Here is an 18093-nt window from a genome sequence, read left to right as displayed (position 1 = left end):
GAATGAAATAAAGTCCTTTATTGTATTTAGGAAAAGCTTAAAAAGTTATTATTTTTTAAGTTATTATTATCAAAATAGTTTTTATTATTGTTAAAATTTGTTAAATTATTAAACAGTTTTACTTTTTTAGTTTGAAATAATTACATTTTACAGCTATTTTAATGTTTTATAAATGCTTTATCATCTACTTGATGTTTATTAAATGTAAGCTAAGAAAGTTTACTGAAAAAAATGATTCACTGGATTTACTACATTTTTTAAGGTAAGTGGTAGCAAACAATTTACATGGGCTGAATTTAAACAAACAAATTAAATTTAGTAATGTTTAATTGCTAAACTTAATTTGTTTGCTCAAATTCATCTCAAAAAATTTTTTCCAACCACTTTCCTTAAAATAAATTAGTATTCACTTGTACTTATAGAAGATCATCTGAATCTTAATATAAAAACATATTTTACAGAGACAAACGGCTTTTATTCGATAAAAAAGTATCTGAAAATAAACGACAATGAGAAATAAGCTCTAAAATGATTACCTCTAAGCACCTAACAGTGATTTAAAATGTTCATAACAATATAAAGCAAATAACACTTTACAATACATACACATCTGGTAAACTTACTAAGAATTATATAATAAAACATTAATCACTTACATAATCAACATAACCTAATAATAATATATGCACTCAAAAAAAATGTAAAGCTACTTATTTAAAATGAGCTGAAACAACATAATTCTTGAGATTTCATTGGGACAACTCAATTTTTTATGTTTGATCCACATAAATTTGTTACAAGTGTTAAGTTAACTTAATCTATTTGTGTTGGGACAACATGACTGAATTGTGTGGAACCCTACATTTTTTACAGTGTGCTTTAGATGTTTTATTGATAGTTCCTGTTAACTAATCTAGATAATTAGCAATTTCAAAATTTGTATAATGAAAACTAAAAAACACATTAAAAGCAAAAAAAAAGTTATCAATAAATATCAATAGTGTGTCAGGTGGTGCAGTGGGTAGCACGATCGCCTCACAGCAAGAGTGGTTCAAGCCCCGGCTGGGTCAGTTGGCATTTCTGTGTGGAGTTTGCATGTTCTCCTCGTGTTCGCGTGTGTGAGTGTATGGGTGTTTCCCAGTGTTGGGTTGCAGCGTTGGGCAGATGCTGCGTAAAACATATGCTGGATAAATTGGCGGTTCATTCTGCTGTGGTGATCCCTGATTAATAAAGGAACTAAGCCGAAAAAAATGAATGAATGAATATCAATAAAGAATCTAACAGTATATAAATAATGGCACTGATTTATTTGTCCTGTCTGTTGTCTTCAATCACTCCAGCCTGTGCGTAGAGGCGTGTCTTTTCACTGTTGCCGTCTGCCATAGGGGCGTGGTTTTGTAGCTGATTGATAAAAGGGAAAGAGCGCACATTTCTCCAGGCATTTAACCGCGTCTGTTTGTGAGGGACCCAAACAAAACCTGTTACTCGAGCAATTCGATTCAGTGTTTCAGAGATTCGTGCACTACAGTAGTGCATTTGCGTTTTCAACTTGCAAAAGATTAATTTGCACTCGTGTGTATTCCTGTGAAGAGCTTTATTTCTATCCGGGACTCAATGGATTTTCTGTGGCTGCTGTGCGTCGCGGTGAGCGTCAGCGCCTGGTACGCATCCGCCGAGCGACACAGTGTTTACTGGAACAGCACCAACGCAAAGTAAGACTTTTACTACTATTTCACATATAAAACATTTCTGTTGTATTTTGTCCTTCGTTTTGCCTTTTATATGATGTAACTGTTTAATAGTTTTCTGCGAAATCCCAGCATGAGTACACTTAACGCAAGCTGTGTGAGTGTGTAAACTATACAGAGCGTAGTGTAATAGTTTATGAATGAAGTGTGTATTATGCGCGGCATAAATAGTTTCACAGTCTGCTATATCTATTGATGTGTGAAATCTTTTCAGTTTTCCGTCATTTGCTTATAGTGTCGTACAGATAAGAGCATGTTTAGATTGAGAATGCATAATTTCATTAACGCATACATTTCCTGGCCATTAACTCTGGCTTGCAAGTTGTGTTAGTTCAAGTTGTTTACGTTTTTTGCTTAGCTATCACTTACTTCTTCGTTAGTTCACGTATCTCTGCCTCTAGTCTAACCTTTAGCATGCTAGTGAATGACATGATAATTACTGTATAGGAGACAGCAGCTGGCCAGAGAAGTACATGGAAAGAAACCAGACAGATGGACAGACAGATCAGCCTAAATATACACACACATGTTGGTTTTACTATATTTGTGAGGGCACTTATTGACATGCTGATATTTCTTATCCTTACTACAAACCTGTTGATATAAAGGATAACAATTCATTAGCCAGTTCTTAATATATTTCTCTATTTTTTTTTTTATTATAAAGAGTTTTGGTTGTTGTAGCTTTATATTTTAAAATGGTAGCTTATTTGTCTACATAGGTGAAGGAATAAATAAACTGTTAGGATGACAAAATCTTTGGTTAGTATTTACTTTTTGTTTTCTATTGGAAGTGTTTTCTTAGTTGTAGTGTGATGTGAAGTTGTGGCTGTTACTGTTTACTGATGAGGGGGTTGTGTAAACCTTAAAGCACTTGGATGAGTGCTTCATCAAATGATTGCGATTGTAATCTCACTTTGTAGTGAGGAAGGACAGGTTATCAGGCATATTTGAGATCAATATGAATGGCAGCAATTGAAGCAATTGATTAAAAGAGTTAGATTTAGAATTCAAGCCCAAGACAGTGGACATTTGTGGATGTCATTGGACATTCTAAAAAAAATAAAAGATCTTTATTGTGGTCTGTGTTTATAGTAAAACTTTTAACGTCAATAGAAGCTTTAAATTCAACTAAAATTTCTTCAGTCATTTTGTATGTTCTTTACACTAAGATAGTGTCATTATTTTAAGAATCCAACATTGAAAAGTCTTTTGGAGAACCAAAAATGATTATTCTTCAATCCCATCATTGCCAAAAAGTTTTTTGGAAACTTTCTTTTTAAGAATGCACAACAGAATTCTTTATAATATCTTTCCCCTTTTCGTTTTCATTGTCTTGTTCTGCACGTACACAATTGTAAACTTGTTGTGATAAAAGTGAACTGGAGATAACAGAACTGAATTCGTGCTCAGAGCCATGACCCGATTGGAAGTTTTTCATGATGTCACAGGTGATTCACACCGTCTGTTGTGATTCAGTTGGCTTTCAGTGAGTAATCTATCAGTGTCTGTGTTGCGCAACTTGAGAGTACCAGCCTTAACCAGACACGGTCTCACAAGAGCCTGGCTAACTATCGGTATAAGAAACAGCAGCTGTGCGTGAAGGAAGCTGTTTTAGTTTTAAGAAATCATGTAATAGACACCAAACTCTTTTTAGGACCCGCTGTGAATGAGGCAGAGGAGAAAGATGAAGGATTGGTTATTTAAGTTAGAGATGAGGATTGAGGAAAAAGAGGTGGAGGGGATTATGGGCAGCAGTCTGGTGTTTGGTCCGGCCTGTAATCCCGACGTGGTCTACATCCACGGAAAATGTTGCATAACCACAACAAGGAAATTTGTAATAATGAAACACTAAGCCCTCCGAAAATCTCCACATTAAAAATCTGTGCAAAGCTCTCTTTTAAAGCTCTGGTTCTTCCACACACATACACACAAAGACACTCACAGTGTCAAGTCTATTAGCATTGAAAACGTTAGAAACAAACGCCCACACATCAAAACCAGAATTGTAAAAATAATCTCTTGTTGAGCTGGTCATAATCTGGCAGGTGTGGTGGGATCTGTGTTATTGTGGTGTCTTTTTATCCAAGATAAACCTCTGTTATTAATCTTGTGTTTCTAAGAAAGAAACACCATTAAAGGGATTTGCAGGTTTCTTCTTTTGCTATTCTTTCCATCAAAGCCACTGATTGTTCAATCAGCCCGTGAAACTCAATCAGTCGGTATGTAACTGGATTAGTCAGGCTCGACTAATCAATGGCAGATAGGTGTTAAATATTAATTGGCGTGATCTTCTGATTCTGCCTGTGGTGAAGAAACGTTTACATGCAAACAAACACAAACACACACTGCTGTGTTTTTGTAAGTGAGTAGGTGTGAGTGAGCGGTAATGATATAATCTTCTGCGCGTGGCCTTTGGCGAGTCGGCGCTCTGGTTTGACGGGTCTGTGCGTGAGTCTGCGCCTGCGGGAGACTGGATTTTCAGGTCCAGATTGACATATGGACGTTGTTTTCGAAGGTCTGTTTTTGTGCTCGTCACATGCCTACGCTTGCACGCGAAGTGCGCTGAAGGGGAAATATACAGTCCCATCATGTTAGCATCATCGAAGGATTAATTTTGCCCCGAATCATGAGTTTATTTTTGCATACATGTTGTCATATGCATTCACCGAGCAAAAGTTTTGCTGGCTGCCAGTGCGATTGGGGTATATTTAGTAGACTGGGATTCCTTCCAGCAAACATGTTGCTATACTTGACCTTTCAGCTGTCCACTCATTGTCCGCCCAGTTTCCTCTCTGTCCATCCCTTCCTCTCCAGACTCACTTCGTTTGATCTGTTAGCATATATCAAATCATTTAGTGCTGAGTTGTTGTCTTGAGAAGGAATTAAGGAGACAGATCAGCATACATATCCAGACAGGGTGTAAATCTATCATCTTTACCCCCCCCCCCCCCCCTTCTCTCTCCTTTTTTGTCTCTGGCTCATAAATGCACGCAAACACAGCAGGCGACACACTCAAGTCTGTAATCTGTGAAACAGAGAGATTATACGTAGATGTGTGTAATCTGGCCGGATGACCCATTCACACAGAAAAAAAAATCTGTGTATATTCATAGACTCCAGTGTAATCCAGTGCTCTCTAATCCCAGTTTTCACAGAAATGGATGTGTATGGGAAATGTAATCCATAATTCCACAAAGTACTATAGAATCTTCTATAATCTAGAGGTTTGATTGATTACGAAACCACAGCTCTTTCCGCACCATTTCGGCTGTAGTGTTTTTTTTTTTGCAGATTAGAGTTCCATTTTTAGGGTTTCAGCTTGTTAAGTAATGCGGATTAATAATTGACAGCAAATAATCTGGTCAGTTTAGATGTTTATAAATGATCTTGCGCCTTCACTCTTAAAAATAAAGGAGCCAGGAAGAACCAAAAAGGGGATTTCACAACAGCTACGTTTCCATCCACCTATTTTGATGTCATTTTAAATATGTGCATAAAAAAACCGGGTCATGGAAATGCCGAGATGCGCATAAATTTTGAAAATGCACATAAAAAACGTGCATAACTGAGTAGGATCAATTTTTATTCAATAAGATAAGATGCGCTTAAACTGCGATGGAAACACTTTTACCGCACAAATTCCAGTATGCGCGTTATAAAAGGTCATGTGATTTTGTTATAAGAGATTATCTGAAATGTTGTTTTGGTCATTCTAAAATGCCTTAACCATTTCAGTATTAGTGTTACTATATTATTAATGACCTCCAGAATCAAGAGCGCCTGTGCTCTGCGTCTGACACCTTTAAACGCCACCGAGCGTTCACTGCATGTCAGGATTGCCTTCTGAGGTGCAAGTCATTTATTAAACAAAGAAAAGATTCAAGCAGCTTCTTCTACTGCAGCAAATTCCGTTTTTACTGTTGATATTTGGCACCAGTTAATCAGGAAGTGACGATTTTGTTCGCTTTGACTTGTTGGATGGAAATGCTGCTTTATTCGCAGCGTATTCTTTAATACGATAATCCAAAAGTGCAATTTAACAAAACTGGATGGAAAGATAGCCGTTGATGCCATAAAAGAACTTTTTGGTTCACCTTAGAACATTTTAGTGAAAATAATCAATTTTTTTCATAGAGTTTAATAATCTAAAGACTCTTAAAAACCTTTTTGTGGAATGAAAAGGTTTCATGGATTCCTCACAGAACCATTAGTTCTAAAAAATAAAACTTCTCTGTTTTTAACCTTTTTTTCCTCAGCTCTTTCTCTCATCTCCTTATCTCTACTCCAGACTTCCTCAATATTTCTCTTTATACATCCTCAAACCCTCCCTGCTCCTTCTTTCCATCTACTTTTTCCCACAGAAGCCGTCTCTTTCAGTCCTTGATTACTGTTTTGATTCCCACTGCCTTGTAGAGTTGGAGTTTTCCTGTTTTTCTGTCTGCAGTGTGCTACATTGTGTAACTCTCTGCGTAGTAAAGTGTGTGACCCGTATGAGCTCACAAATGTAAACAAATGAACAAGAAGCTCGTTGCCTTGTGTTGTTTTATTACCTCAGGTCAAGTGTTTGTCTTCAGAAGCTCATCGTCGCCACCTACAGGATTCGTACCTTTCTGTGTCTGTGATTGTATTGTTTTCAGTTTACTATTTACTTCACAGGTACCCAAAAAGGTGCTGACTTTGAATAAAGCTCACAGCGTGCTACCAAACAACAAGCTAGCATATCAACAGGCAATTAGCATCTGTTTAAAAGTGAAAGAGAAGAGGAGGAGGGGGAAATCAGGCATTTGTAAGGGACGGGGTGAGGAAGATCGGGCTTGGGGGAAGGGTGCGGGTTAGAGGTCAGTCTGGAAGAAAAGAGTGTTTCTCTAAAAAATTAGGCTGAATGAAGAGGCCCAGGTTTATAATGTGATTTTAAACACAGAGGAGAAAGAATGAGGGTGGAGAAGATGGAGGAAGAGGGGATAAAAAAATATATAATATGTATATAAATCAGGGTGGAGCAAAAAGACAGTGATGGATGGTGTAAAAATTTGGTTGTCTACTCTAAACTCAAACAAAGTCTCACAGAAATGCATGCATATCCATGTAACCGCACAACCCCCACTCAGAGTTGGAAAAAAATAGGAAAATGTTCCAAATGGGATTTGATAACATTTTAAGGGTGCAATTTAAATTGGTACAAGTAAAGTAAATATATATATACAGACTGAAAATATAACCAAGATACTTGTGTTACACTCTTGTGTCACTAAATTGTAGATTTCTGAGTTTATCTGACTATTTAAGTCAACAATTAATTTATTTCTAGATTAAAAATAATTAACTTTTTCGTGTCTATAGATTTTATGACTTAAAATAAATCATTTTTTAAAATAATTGAATAATAAATTCTTTCTTGGTGACTCTGGAATAAGTTTTTGATGCATTTTATTTTTAACAAATAAATTAAACTAACCTCTAGTCACTTAAAAGGTGGTTTTATTATAAATTTTCAGCTTTAAAACACCTCAATGCAATGCAAAATTGAAAATTAAACTTCTTTTATGCAATGTTTTAGTCTCAAGCTATTGTGATATGTATATCCTATTGCACACATTTACCATACTTCAGTAAAGCTGATATTGATATATTCAGCCTTACCCAGACTCCAGCTTGAAACATGTATCTGTAACCCCACCCCCACTTCAACCCCTGCAAACGGCCTGTTTGGGCTGGTGCTGGTGAATAGCAGCGGTGTGATCCGTGTGCTCAGTGTGATAATCCCCGGTTTGGAAGAGCGGATTATCTGGCTGGCATTCCGGCCCGCTCCGCTCCGGCTGGGGTAATTACTGGCATGTAATCACAGAGAAGGACAATACGAGAATGAGAAGAAAGTGAGAGAGCGGTGACTGGTGAGGTTAAAAGGACTTAGCGGGGACTTAGCACCTTGAACATGTCAGACTTTAACTGGACGGAGGCGTAAGACTGAGATGTCTCGGTATATTATACGTGTAATAAAGAACGAAAAAAGCCAGACAGACACAAATAGCGCGAAAGCTACGTGCACTCGCTTGAACAGACAGGTTTTATTACTTGATAGTGTGAGAACAAGCCGCTAAAATAGGATCATAATACTTGTCATGACAAGCAGCAGGTCTTAAAGGTTTTCAGTAACCGAAGCCTCAGCTGAGCGTGTGTGTGTGTGTGTGTGTGTGTGTGGACTGCTGACAGTGAATATAGTGCAGTTGGCAGTGAGTACATCTGTCCTGAAGCACACAGAACTGACCCTCTCTCTCTCGCTCTCTCTCTCTCTCTCTGTGTGTGTGTCCTGCTGACTCAGCAAGGGTGTGTCTGAAAAATCTGACCCTGAACTTTGACATTACTGACCTGCCTGACTGTTTGAAACGGTCGACTGAGAGTGAAAGAGGGGGAGAGCAGGCAAAATATTAAGGTGAAAGGGGACCAGCATTTGTCCCAGAGCAAATTAAACATATTAAGTTGATTTTGTGATTTTGAGAGTCTCAAAGGATTACGGAGGCTGCATTTATGACATCAAAATACTTTAAAATATGGCAAAATTCTGAAATATTACTACTATTTAAATGGCTGATTTATATTTAAATACATATAATAGTGTAATTTATACTAGTTGACGGCAGATAGCTCTCTACAACTCACATGGTTGCCCACTGAAGCTAAGCAGGCTGCGCCCGGTCAGTACCTGGATGGGAGACCAAATGGGAAAGCTAGGTTGCTGCCGGAAGTGGTGTTAAGAGCTCAACCTGCGTTCTGTGTGGGTCCTAACGCCCCAGTATAATGATGGGGACTCTATACTGCTCAGTGAACGCTGTCTTGTGCATGAGACGTTAAACCGAGGTCCTGACTCTCTGTGGTTGTCCTTCAAAAAAAGAGTAAAGGTTTAACCCTGGCATCCTGGCCAAATTTGCCTTCTGTCCATCATTGCCTCCTAAACATCCCCATATAAAAATTGGCTTCATCATTCTGTCTCCTCTCCACCAATCGGCTGGTGTGTGGTGTGCAGTCTGGCGTAATATGGCTGCCATCGTAACATGCAGGTGGATGCTGATGAGGAGACCCCCCCCCCCCCCCCCCCCCCCCCCCCCCCCCCCCCCCAAAAAAAATGTGTAAAGTGCTTTGAGTGTCCAGAAAAGCGCTATATAAATGTAAGGAGTTATTATTATTATTATTTATTCCGGTGATTGAATGCTGATATTTCATCACCATTAATCTGGTCTTCAGGGTCATATTAATCTTCAGAAATAATTTCAATATGCTGATTTACGGCTTAAGAAACGTTCATTGTTAATAGCAGTTTTCAGAATAATTCATATTTTTACAACGGTGATGAATAGAGTTTTGGAGAATTCTTTTTGCTGTCACTTTTGAGCAATTCAGTGTGACCTTAGTGAATGTATTTGATTTAAAATTTTTAATTATTTAATCTTTTTTTCAGTAAAATAAAAAAATTGAAATAAATTCTGGGTATATTTGCACTGCATTCAGCTTTTTTTCTACACAAACAGACCTGATACAGGCCACCATATTGATCAGATTCACATAACTCAGTCAGTCAACAAACTAAACTGTAAACAAACTACTGAGTGCAGCTTTAAACCCAGAGTCTTCAGCCCCACACACTGGCTCCTGTGTGCCTCCTGACAGGCAGACAGACGGGCGCTGGGGCCCTCAGGGGCCACAGGTACTGACGCTCTTCTAGATGTGTGATGTTTACATGAATCTGCGTCCCTCGTACACCAGCGTCAATCTCACGCTCAGCCCGTCACACAGCAAACAGTCACACGGGAACCAGCGGCAGCGCAGCGTTTGAAGTGACCGATCACTGAGAGGAGAAACACAACAGAGCTGATCTGTGATTGTTTCAGCTATCGGCCAGTGACCTTGATCAGCTCACAGAGATTACACTGACATGGGAATCACAGTGTGGGGCCCAGCACTCACTCCCACTCTGAGAATGAAGTAGAGATGCATGGAGAGGTTACAAAATTGATTGTAACATTATTAATATTCGCTTGTAACTAGTATGGAATGTATATATCTATTGATAAATTGAATAATTGCTGATATCAATAATAATAGCCAGTAAATATATACAGTGCTCAGCATATATAAGTACAGGCCTCACAAATCTATCATATGTTTAATAGGAAGCTATACAATATTTGTGCATATACATTAGATTAGTCAGTACTGAAGCCAATTCTGGAGCTTATCTAACAAAATAACTTAAGATAACGGTCCGAAAAATTGTACACCCAAATTTATATTATAGAAAAATATTAAATATAAATTTTAAAAAGAGGAAAAATCAAAAGAAGCAAAATAAATGAAAAATAAATGTTAAAATTTTGTAGGTTGTAATTTTTTTTTGCAATATTTTGCTTGAATTTAATTGTATTATCTTTCGATTTCTAAATATGTTTGGTAACTAAAATATTATTTTAATAAATATATCTGTTTAATAAATCTGTTTTGTTTAAATGGATCAAAATACATTGCCTATATTCACTGAGAAATGAATACAAATATTCATTTTCAAAATGGGGTGTACTCAGTTATGCTGAGCACTGTATATTCTCTCTTGCTACCATATCAGTTACTGGTTAATATGCCTAATATATTAGTTTACAGCAGTACTGCCATTTTTGCAAACACCTCATTGAGCAAAGGCGTCAGACTGACCCCTCCTCTGAAGCCAGAGTGAGTGTGTGAGACAAGTTAATGACACCCAATTTGTGGCGTTGTCTTGATCCTGCAAACACATTGTCACAAGGTTTCACACAGCTACATGTCCACTGCTTCAAAGGGACATCAGGAAGCGAGACGTGGCCATCAACCCCTCAGTCACAGCAAAACGTTCACACAGAAGCCTTCAACAAAAAAAAGGGATTTATTTTTCGGTTGTTTACAGCATTTTATGAATTGTAATAGAAAAGATTCCCAAATCCCACTCTGCAAAAAAGCTTTGATTCTAAATTGTCATTGAAATCAGTGTTAAAAAACTGTAACACTAAAAAATGTTTGCAGTTCGTAACATAATCAATCAAATGGGGAAGTATTGCGGTTTAACTATTAGTTACTTTTGTACTTCATTCACATGCAGTGTCTTGCCTTAAAATCAATTTGACAAGCGAAAAAATTCATTCATTCATTTATTTTCCTCCAGCTTAGTCCTTTTATTCACTTGCTTGCCTACTGAACCTAAGCAGGGCTGCCCCCGGTCAGTACCTGGATGGGAGACCACATGGGAAAGCTAGGTTTTTGCCAGAAGTGGTGTTAGTGACACCAGCAGGGGGCACTCAACCTGCGGTCTGTGTGGGTCCTAATGCCCCAGTATAGTGAAGGGGACTCAATACTGCTGAGTATCTTTCGGATTAGATGTTAAACCGAGGTCCTGACTCTCTGTGGTTGTTAAAAAATCCCAGGATGTGTAAAGTGCTTTGAGTGTAAGGAATTATTATTATTATTATTATTAATATTATCAGGGGTCATCAGGGGAATAAACCGCCAATTTATCCAGCATATGTTTTACACAGTGGATGCCCTTCCAGCTGCAACCCAGCACTGGAAAACATGCATACACTCTCATTCACACACTCATAGACTCTGGCAATTTAGTTTATTCGACCATGTCTTTGGACTGTGGGGGAAACCGGAGCACCTGGAGGAAACCCATGTCGAACACGGGGAGAACATGCAAACTCCACATGAAATGCCAACTGACCCAGCTAGGACTTGAACCAGTGACCTTCTTCCTGAGAGGCGACAGTGCCGCCCTAAGCAAAACTATTTAAAATGTAAACTCAAAGTTTTGACCTGTCACACATTTGCCGTCCTACACACACAAAACCCACCCAGTGTAAAGTCATCTGGCTTAGCAGTGCATACACACTGTCTTTAGATCTCACTGCGGATCAGAAGTGGAGCGAGTCTGACTCTAATCTCCACATTAGGCGGCGCTAATGAAGTTACTGATGTGTTTGGTTACTCCGTCTGAACAAAGCGCCAGGCTGTTTAGTCAGGTCAACCAATGCTCACCACTCAGTGGGAAAGACAGAGATGAAGGGGGCTGTAATGGACAACGGGGGGCCGGTCAGGAGCCTCTGTGTCTGTCCTTCATTTAACCACGGCTCCCGATGGCAACAATAACAAATGCATGTGCCAAAAGGGGGAAAGTGATCGAGCAGAGGGCATTCTGGGGGGAAAAAGAGACCGCCGTGTGTTGTGACGGCTGTGTGAGGGAATGTTATGCTAATGTGAAGATATTTTTTCAATTGTACATCGTAACAGAATAAGTTGTTAAGCCAATCAGATACAGTCCACTGACCACGAAGCAACATAGTTTGAAGTATTCAGAAAACATTTATTCAGGTATGCTATGTGCTGACAGTTTAAGAGAAAAAAAAAGACTACATTTAAAATAAATCATGGACAACTTGAAAGTAAAGGCAACACACTGTGAGGCTTGTGGATTTGTCATTTGTACATCTGGCAACATCGGCAGGGAAGCTTCAGATCAGATGAAAATGAGAAAAGCAAATGAGACGTCAATAAAAGGAGAGACAGACGGAGAGGAGGCTGTAAAAACACAGAGAGCCGATTCAAAGAGGCTGTCAGTCAGTCAGAGCGGCTCCGTCTCTGATACTAAGAGAACAAGAAGATCATATAACATGGCTGTTTTTAACGATTTTTTTGAAATGTATTTGGTACTAATGTATTTCTCAATTACTTATTTTATCTTATGCAGATGCAATTGTCTTGATAAATAGTTCTTAGTTTATTCAGCAAAATATATATTATGCTGCTTTTCTGCATTGATTCATATAGCGCTGTTAAATTTACAGTATTTTAGGCAAGTATATTGTAAGTAGGCCCACACGGATTCTGCACGCACAGATTTCCGCAGAGCTTTAGCCCATCATTAATTCTGGTTATTTACTCGTGTAAATGTGTAAATATATATATATATATATATTTTCAGTTTTATAATTAATTTCAGTAATATTATTGACTAATATGAAAATATTCATATGATTTAATACCAATAAAGTTTGTAAAGTCATATTTTCAGTGTTGTATATGTTGTTATATAGGAGACTTTCTTTGTTTACCAAATAAAGTGGATGTTTTTGGATTAGCATTGTAAGCATAAAAAAAAGTTAAAAGGTATTATTTTTATTTCATTTATTAAGGTTTTAGTTATGATACTCCCAAAATCCGCAGATTTTTAACAAAATTCTGCACAGAAATTGCAAAAAGTAAAAAAAGTAACTGCAATTAAATGGCCTAAAATGAACTTTCATTTTATAGCAGAAAAGTAATTTAATTACACTGTAAAAAGTGATTTACTTAAATTTTACTTGAAAAACAACAACAAAAAAATGTCAGTAAACCCATTGACTTAACTTTTATTATCATGCACACACTGTAAAAATTCCTGGTTGCCTTACATTTTTAGGCTGGATCAGTTTAACCTTATGGGTCCATTGAACTTATCAATATTATGTTAAACTGACTTAAAACAGCTTGTGTAACTTAAAGAAATTAAGCTAGAATATGATTAACTTAGTTTAGTAAGTTACAATGACCTAAAACATATGCTGTCAGGACTAATTAATCATATCATTTTTACAGTGCATAGTTTGTTTAATTAATAATTATAAGGCAAGGAGTTTACTTAATTTTTTTAAGTGAAGTCAACTAATCGCTTTTTACAGCATGGTTACTTTGTAACTAATTACACTCAACACCAATGGTAGTATAATAATAGAAAATAAATAAATATACATTTGAAATGTTTTTATACTAACTCACCTTAAAGTCATGTCTTATTTTCTTAATCATGTTATAGTTCTTTTATTTTGAGTGTTTAGTATTATATCACATAATATACCAAAGAAAAGGCCTTTGTGGTCTCGAAAAAGGCTCCCTTCCAATAGGCATGGGACGATAACTGTTTTCAAGGCTTACCATGGTTTGGAAAAGTCAAGGTTTTAAAAAGGCCAAAATCTTCTGCTATACCGTTCCTCCAAATATGTAAGGTTTTTTATTTACGTTTTTTTTCTTTTGGGACAGCAGTATCTCCAGCAGAAAATTTTAAATTGTAAAGAAATCTGTGTTTCTGGAACAAATGAAGAGCGCAGAAGTCAATGATTCAATTGAATTATTTAGCATGACATGTTTACTTTAAACAAAATATTTAAAATGTTTCTCAATATGAAATATATTGTGTTGAAAGAGGAAAAAAGTTTTAGTTTTTCACCCAGACATTTAAAAAGAATATATTTAAGAGCAGTAATCACAATACCGTCAAACCATGAAATCGTGATATTTTTATCCAAGGTTATCATACCATCAGAATCTTACATCGGCCCATGTCTACCTTTCAATCTTATTTAAAGGTCATCAAACCATAAAAATATGAAAAAGTGAAAAATTCTAAATCACTGTGAAAAAAGTCAACCAAAAAAAATTGAGTGCACAAAACAAGCCCAAAAAACCCTCAGAAATTGATTCAAATGTAACTTTTGTATTTAGTACAAAGGGAAAATAAAATCACTCTGTGACAGCAGAAGAAAAGAGGGCTTTACTGGGGTGTTTCCCTGACACACGTGCATTAGGGTGGAGCAGTGAACGCTCCCTCTGGCTGTTTCTGTGTCGCCTGCGCGTTTCTTCTGTTTGTTTGTACATGTCAAGTGTCTGTTTTTGACTCATGTTATTCCTGAGGAGTGTCTTTGCTTCATTACATCACTGACAGTCACTCATGATTTTTTTTTTCTTCTCCTCTTTCCAGTTTCCTTTGGGACGATTATACCGTGGACGTGCGCATTAATGACTATCTGGACATCATCTGCCCTCATTACGCGCATGGCGAGATTGCTTCCCAGGAGGCAGAGCGATATGTGCTGTACATGGTGGAGCTGGAGGACTATGAGAACTGCAAGCCGCATTCGTTTGATCAGCTGCGCTGGGAGTGTTCGCGACCCTTCGCTCCTCACGCACCCGAGAAGTTCTCCGAGAAGTTCCAGCGCTTTACACCATTCACTCTGGGAAAGGAGTTTCGCCAGGGCGAGAGTTACTACTATATCTGTAAGTGTCCATAATTTAGCGTGTTTACCGCAATTAATGAGCAGTAAAATCTTTCAAACATTTCTGATATCCGCAGATTTTCAACCCATCATTGAGTCGATTTATTTAGTTGTGTGTAAATGTATATTTATTCAGTTTTTAAATTAATTTCAGTAATATTTCTGACTAATATGAATACGTTCGTATGATTTACTTGCAATACAGTCATTTTTTCAGTCTTTTAGTAGATCTATGGTAGATGTTATATGAGACTTGTTTTGTTTACCAAATAAATAGATCTAATAGGATTTGCATTGTAAACATTAAATAAACGTTAAAAATGGGTGATATTTTATTTAACATAATATGTTTTTAGTTACGATACACCCAAAATCATTCATTCCGCATAAATCTGCAGATTTTTTACAATATTCTGCGCAGAAATAACAAAAAAGTTAGCAGATTCTGTCTGGCCCTGTGATCAGTAAAATCTTTAAAACATTTATTTGGATATAAACGTTTATATTTTATTTGATCTTTTAATTTATAGAAAAATCTATTTGGAAAATCTGCTAACAATGCTTATAATACAATAAATGATAATAGAAGTATAATTAAAATGTATTTAATAAATTACCATGTTTAATTTGCAAACGAATGAAATAAAACAGCAAATATTGTAGTGAAAACTCTTAAATACTTTTGTTATGTAGTATGAGTTAGGGTTGGGTAGATAGACGATGCCATCGTCCATTGCAGATGGCCTATAGACATTACGTTGCTGAGCCGGCATCGCAATCCTCCGCCCCGCTCTATCACAGCAGCAACCTGCTTACGAAAAATACACACGACCCCGTTTATACTAATACGTCTTAGTTTTAAAATGACATTTTAGAATGAAAACGATCCACGTTCACACTGGCGTTTGAGAGTTTATCAAGCAAGTACCGTTGGATTGCTTCTCACTATAGTTGTTAAACGTGGTATTATTAATCTTTTCTTTATCTATCGACTCTTCAGTCTTTTGAATCTATCAGGTAACGTGTCACAGCGTACGTAATAATTAGCGTGATTTAGTATTTAGTCATTTCAGCCAAAACCTCAGATACTGTTGGTTGGTTGCTGTTGGTTGTGCATCTTTTTTATCGACCAAGTTTGTCGACGCCATTATAACGACACAGATCACTCTGACTATTCATGCCACAGTCCTGCGGAAAAAGTCATTAACAGGTGGTTATTTGTGTGTAACTTATGTTTAGTTATTTAGGATTTGGTTATGGGTAAAACAAAGACCATGCGGGTCAGGTAGTTGAAACGGTAGGCTACAAATAATTAATTCATTATGAATTACTTAATTATTCATAAATAATTAATTCACCGCCGGCTACGACGACGATGCCATCGTCCATCGCAATGTTTTACATTAGACATATTACGATGACAAATGGGTCAACATCACCCAACCCTAGTATGAGTCCTCAAAAACGTATTGATATTGAATGATCTAGTAATTTATTCAAAATTTGTTTAGCAAAACCGCTTAACTGCTTATTAAAAATATATATGCATGTGGCGCAATCAAGTCAGAAGTACAAAATGGCAAAAAAACACATAAAAAAGCTATAAAATGGGACATTGTTCATAAAGAAGGGATTATTAAATGTAATTTTGATCATTACATTTTTTTTTTTTTTACTAAACTAAATAAAATTTCAATTAAAATGATGTCATTGTTCAGATTTCCAACTTTCAGATTCCAATTCTGAATGTTCACTCTGTTTTTTCCACAGCCAAGCCTCTCCACCATCATGGCCAGGAGTGTTTGAGACTGAAGGTGGATGTTGTTGGACCTCACGGTAAGTCAGATCAGCTCTACACTTTCACAGCAAGACCTTTCTGCAGTCTTTACTAGATCACACCAACAACCAAAACCACTAATTATCCAACTCTATCATTTAATGTCTCAGGCTCCAAGAACAAGAAGAAGATACTGGAAAAAGTTGAAGAAATAGAGGGAAAGATGGCAGCTGGAGGAGTCCACAACCCATCCAACAGACTTCCAGCAGGTGAGGACTTCTTTCTGACACACTTCTTTCCACTTCCTTCAGAAAAGATGAGGAGTTTTATAATCCAAAGTGTTACAAATTCACATAAATGTATCTAAATCTTTCTCTTGTGCTTTTAGACGACCCTATTGCCATGATCCCTGTGGTGCAGAGGAGTGTTGGGAGTTCAGGTGTTAGCGTGGCTCCTGTCTCCAGTTTTGTCACATTGATCTCTACATTAATCTGCCTGGTTCTCCACCGAACTTCATAGAAGAAGGCTTTATGGACACTGGTCCGTTTGGACGCTAAAGACTTTAAAGCCGGTGCCGGATACTGGCTCTAAGAACTGATTTTATACGAAGAATTTTCTACAAACTGAAGTTTTTTGGTGCTGGCGTGCAAGTTGCTGAGTGACGTGTTTGTGTTTGTGAGAGTGACCAGAGAAAAGGTGTTTTTGAAGAACCTTCTCTCTCTTTTTTTGTTTTTTTGAAGAGTATTTGCAGTTCTGTACCCCATCAGCTCTTTTTATTTGACTTTTTATACGTGTTCATTGTTTTCCTGGAAATCTATTATATTTACCAATGTGATTCAGAGCTACCCTTAAAAACTGGAGGTGTTTTCCATCGTTATAACTGGATTTGTGATAAACACGGGTGAACACTAGGCTAGATGTTGTGTTTGATAGAGACCTTCGTTCTACTGTACCGATTTGAGCCAAAGATCACAATAGTTATGGTGAAACTAACCCTGATCTTGCACCTTAAACAGAATTGATGTTCGTGTTTGTGAATCTAGATGAGTTTTCTAGCAGTGCCATTTTTCCCCCTGTGTTTTCAATCTAGTGTTGCTGTAGTTTCAGTTGGTTTCTGTGATGTAATGTGAACACACCCTACAAAATGTACTGGCACTAATGTATAGATGAGATCAGATTTTTGTTTGTTTTTTTATTCATGACACATTTGGTTTTGAACAGGAATGTTGGGTTGTGCTGTTTGTGCTGTTTGTGAGAGTGAAGCTGGCCTTCTGACAGAGAGCACAACACGCACAAGCTACTCAAACGGTTGAATTTTTCTCAATAAGTTAAAGTTTCTTTTGTAAAAAAAAAAGTGTGTTTTGTACTGTATTGGTTTATAAACCTGTAAATAGTTCTGTAAAAATGTACATACTGAGAGTTATATAAAATAAAGACATTTGTTAATTATGAAATAAAA

The 18093-nt window shown here is 37.1% G+C and overlaps 1 protein-coding gene across 1 annotated transcript; it reads left to right on the top strand.

Annotated features, from left to right (window-relative positions):
- Window positions 1-1451: 1451 nt before the first annotated feature.
- Window positions 1452-18093, top strand: efna1b (ephrin-A1b). The gene is made up of 5 exons (XM_056475923.1): window positions 1452-1712; window positions 14563-14858; window positions 16628-16693; window positions 16805-16903; window positions 17023-18093. Exons 1-5 carry the CDS (start codon window positions 1615-1617, stop codon window positions 17151-17153), a joined length of 690 nt encoding a protein of 229 aa, XP_056331898.1. The 5' UTR covers window positions 1452-1614; the 3' UTR covers window positions 17154-18093.

The sequence above is a fragment of the Danio aesculapii genome, chromosome 16 (assembly GCF_903798145.1).
Source record: "Danio aesculapii chromosome 16, fDanAes4.1, whole genome shotgun sequence".
Classification (NCBI taxonomy): Eukaryota; Metazoa; Chordata; class Actinopteri; order Cypriniformes; family Danionidae; genus Danio; species Danio aesculapii.
This window is presented reverse-complemented; position numbering and strand designations above follow the sequence as displayed.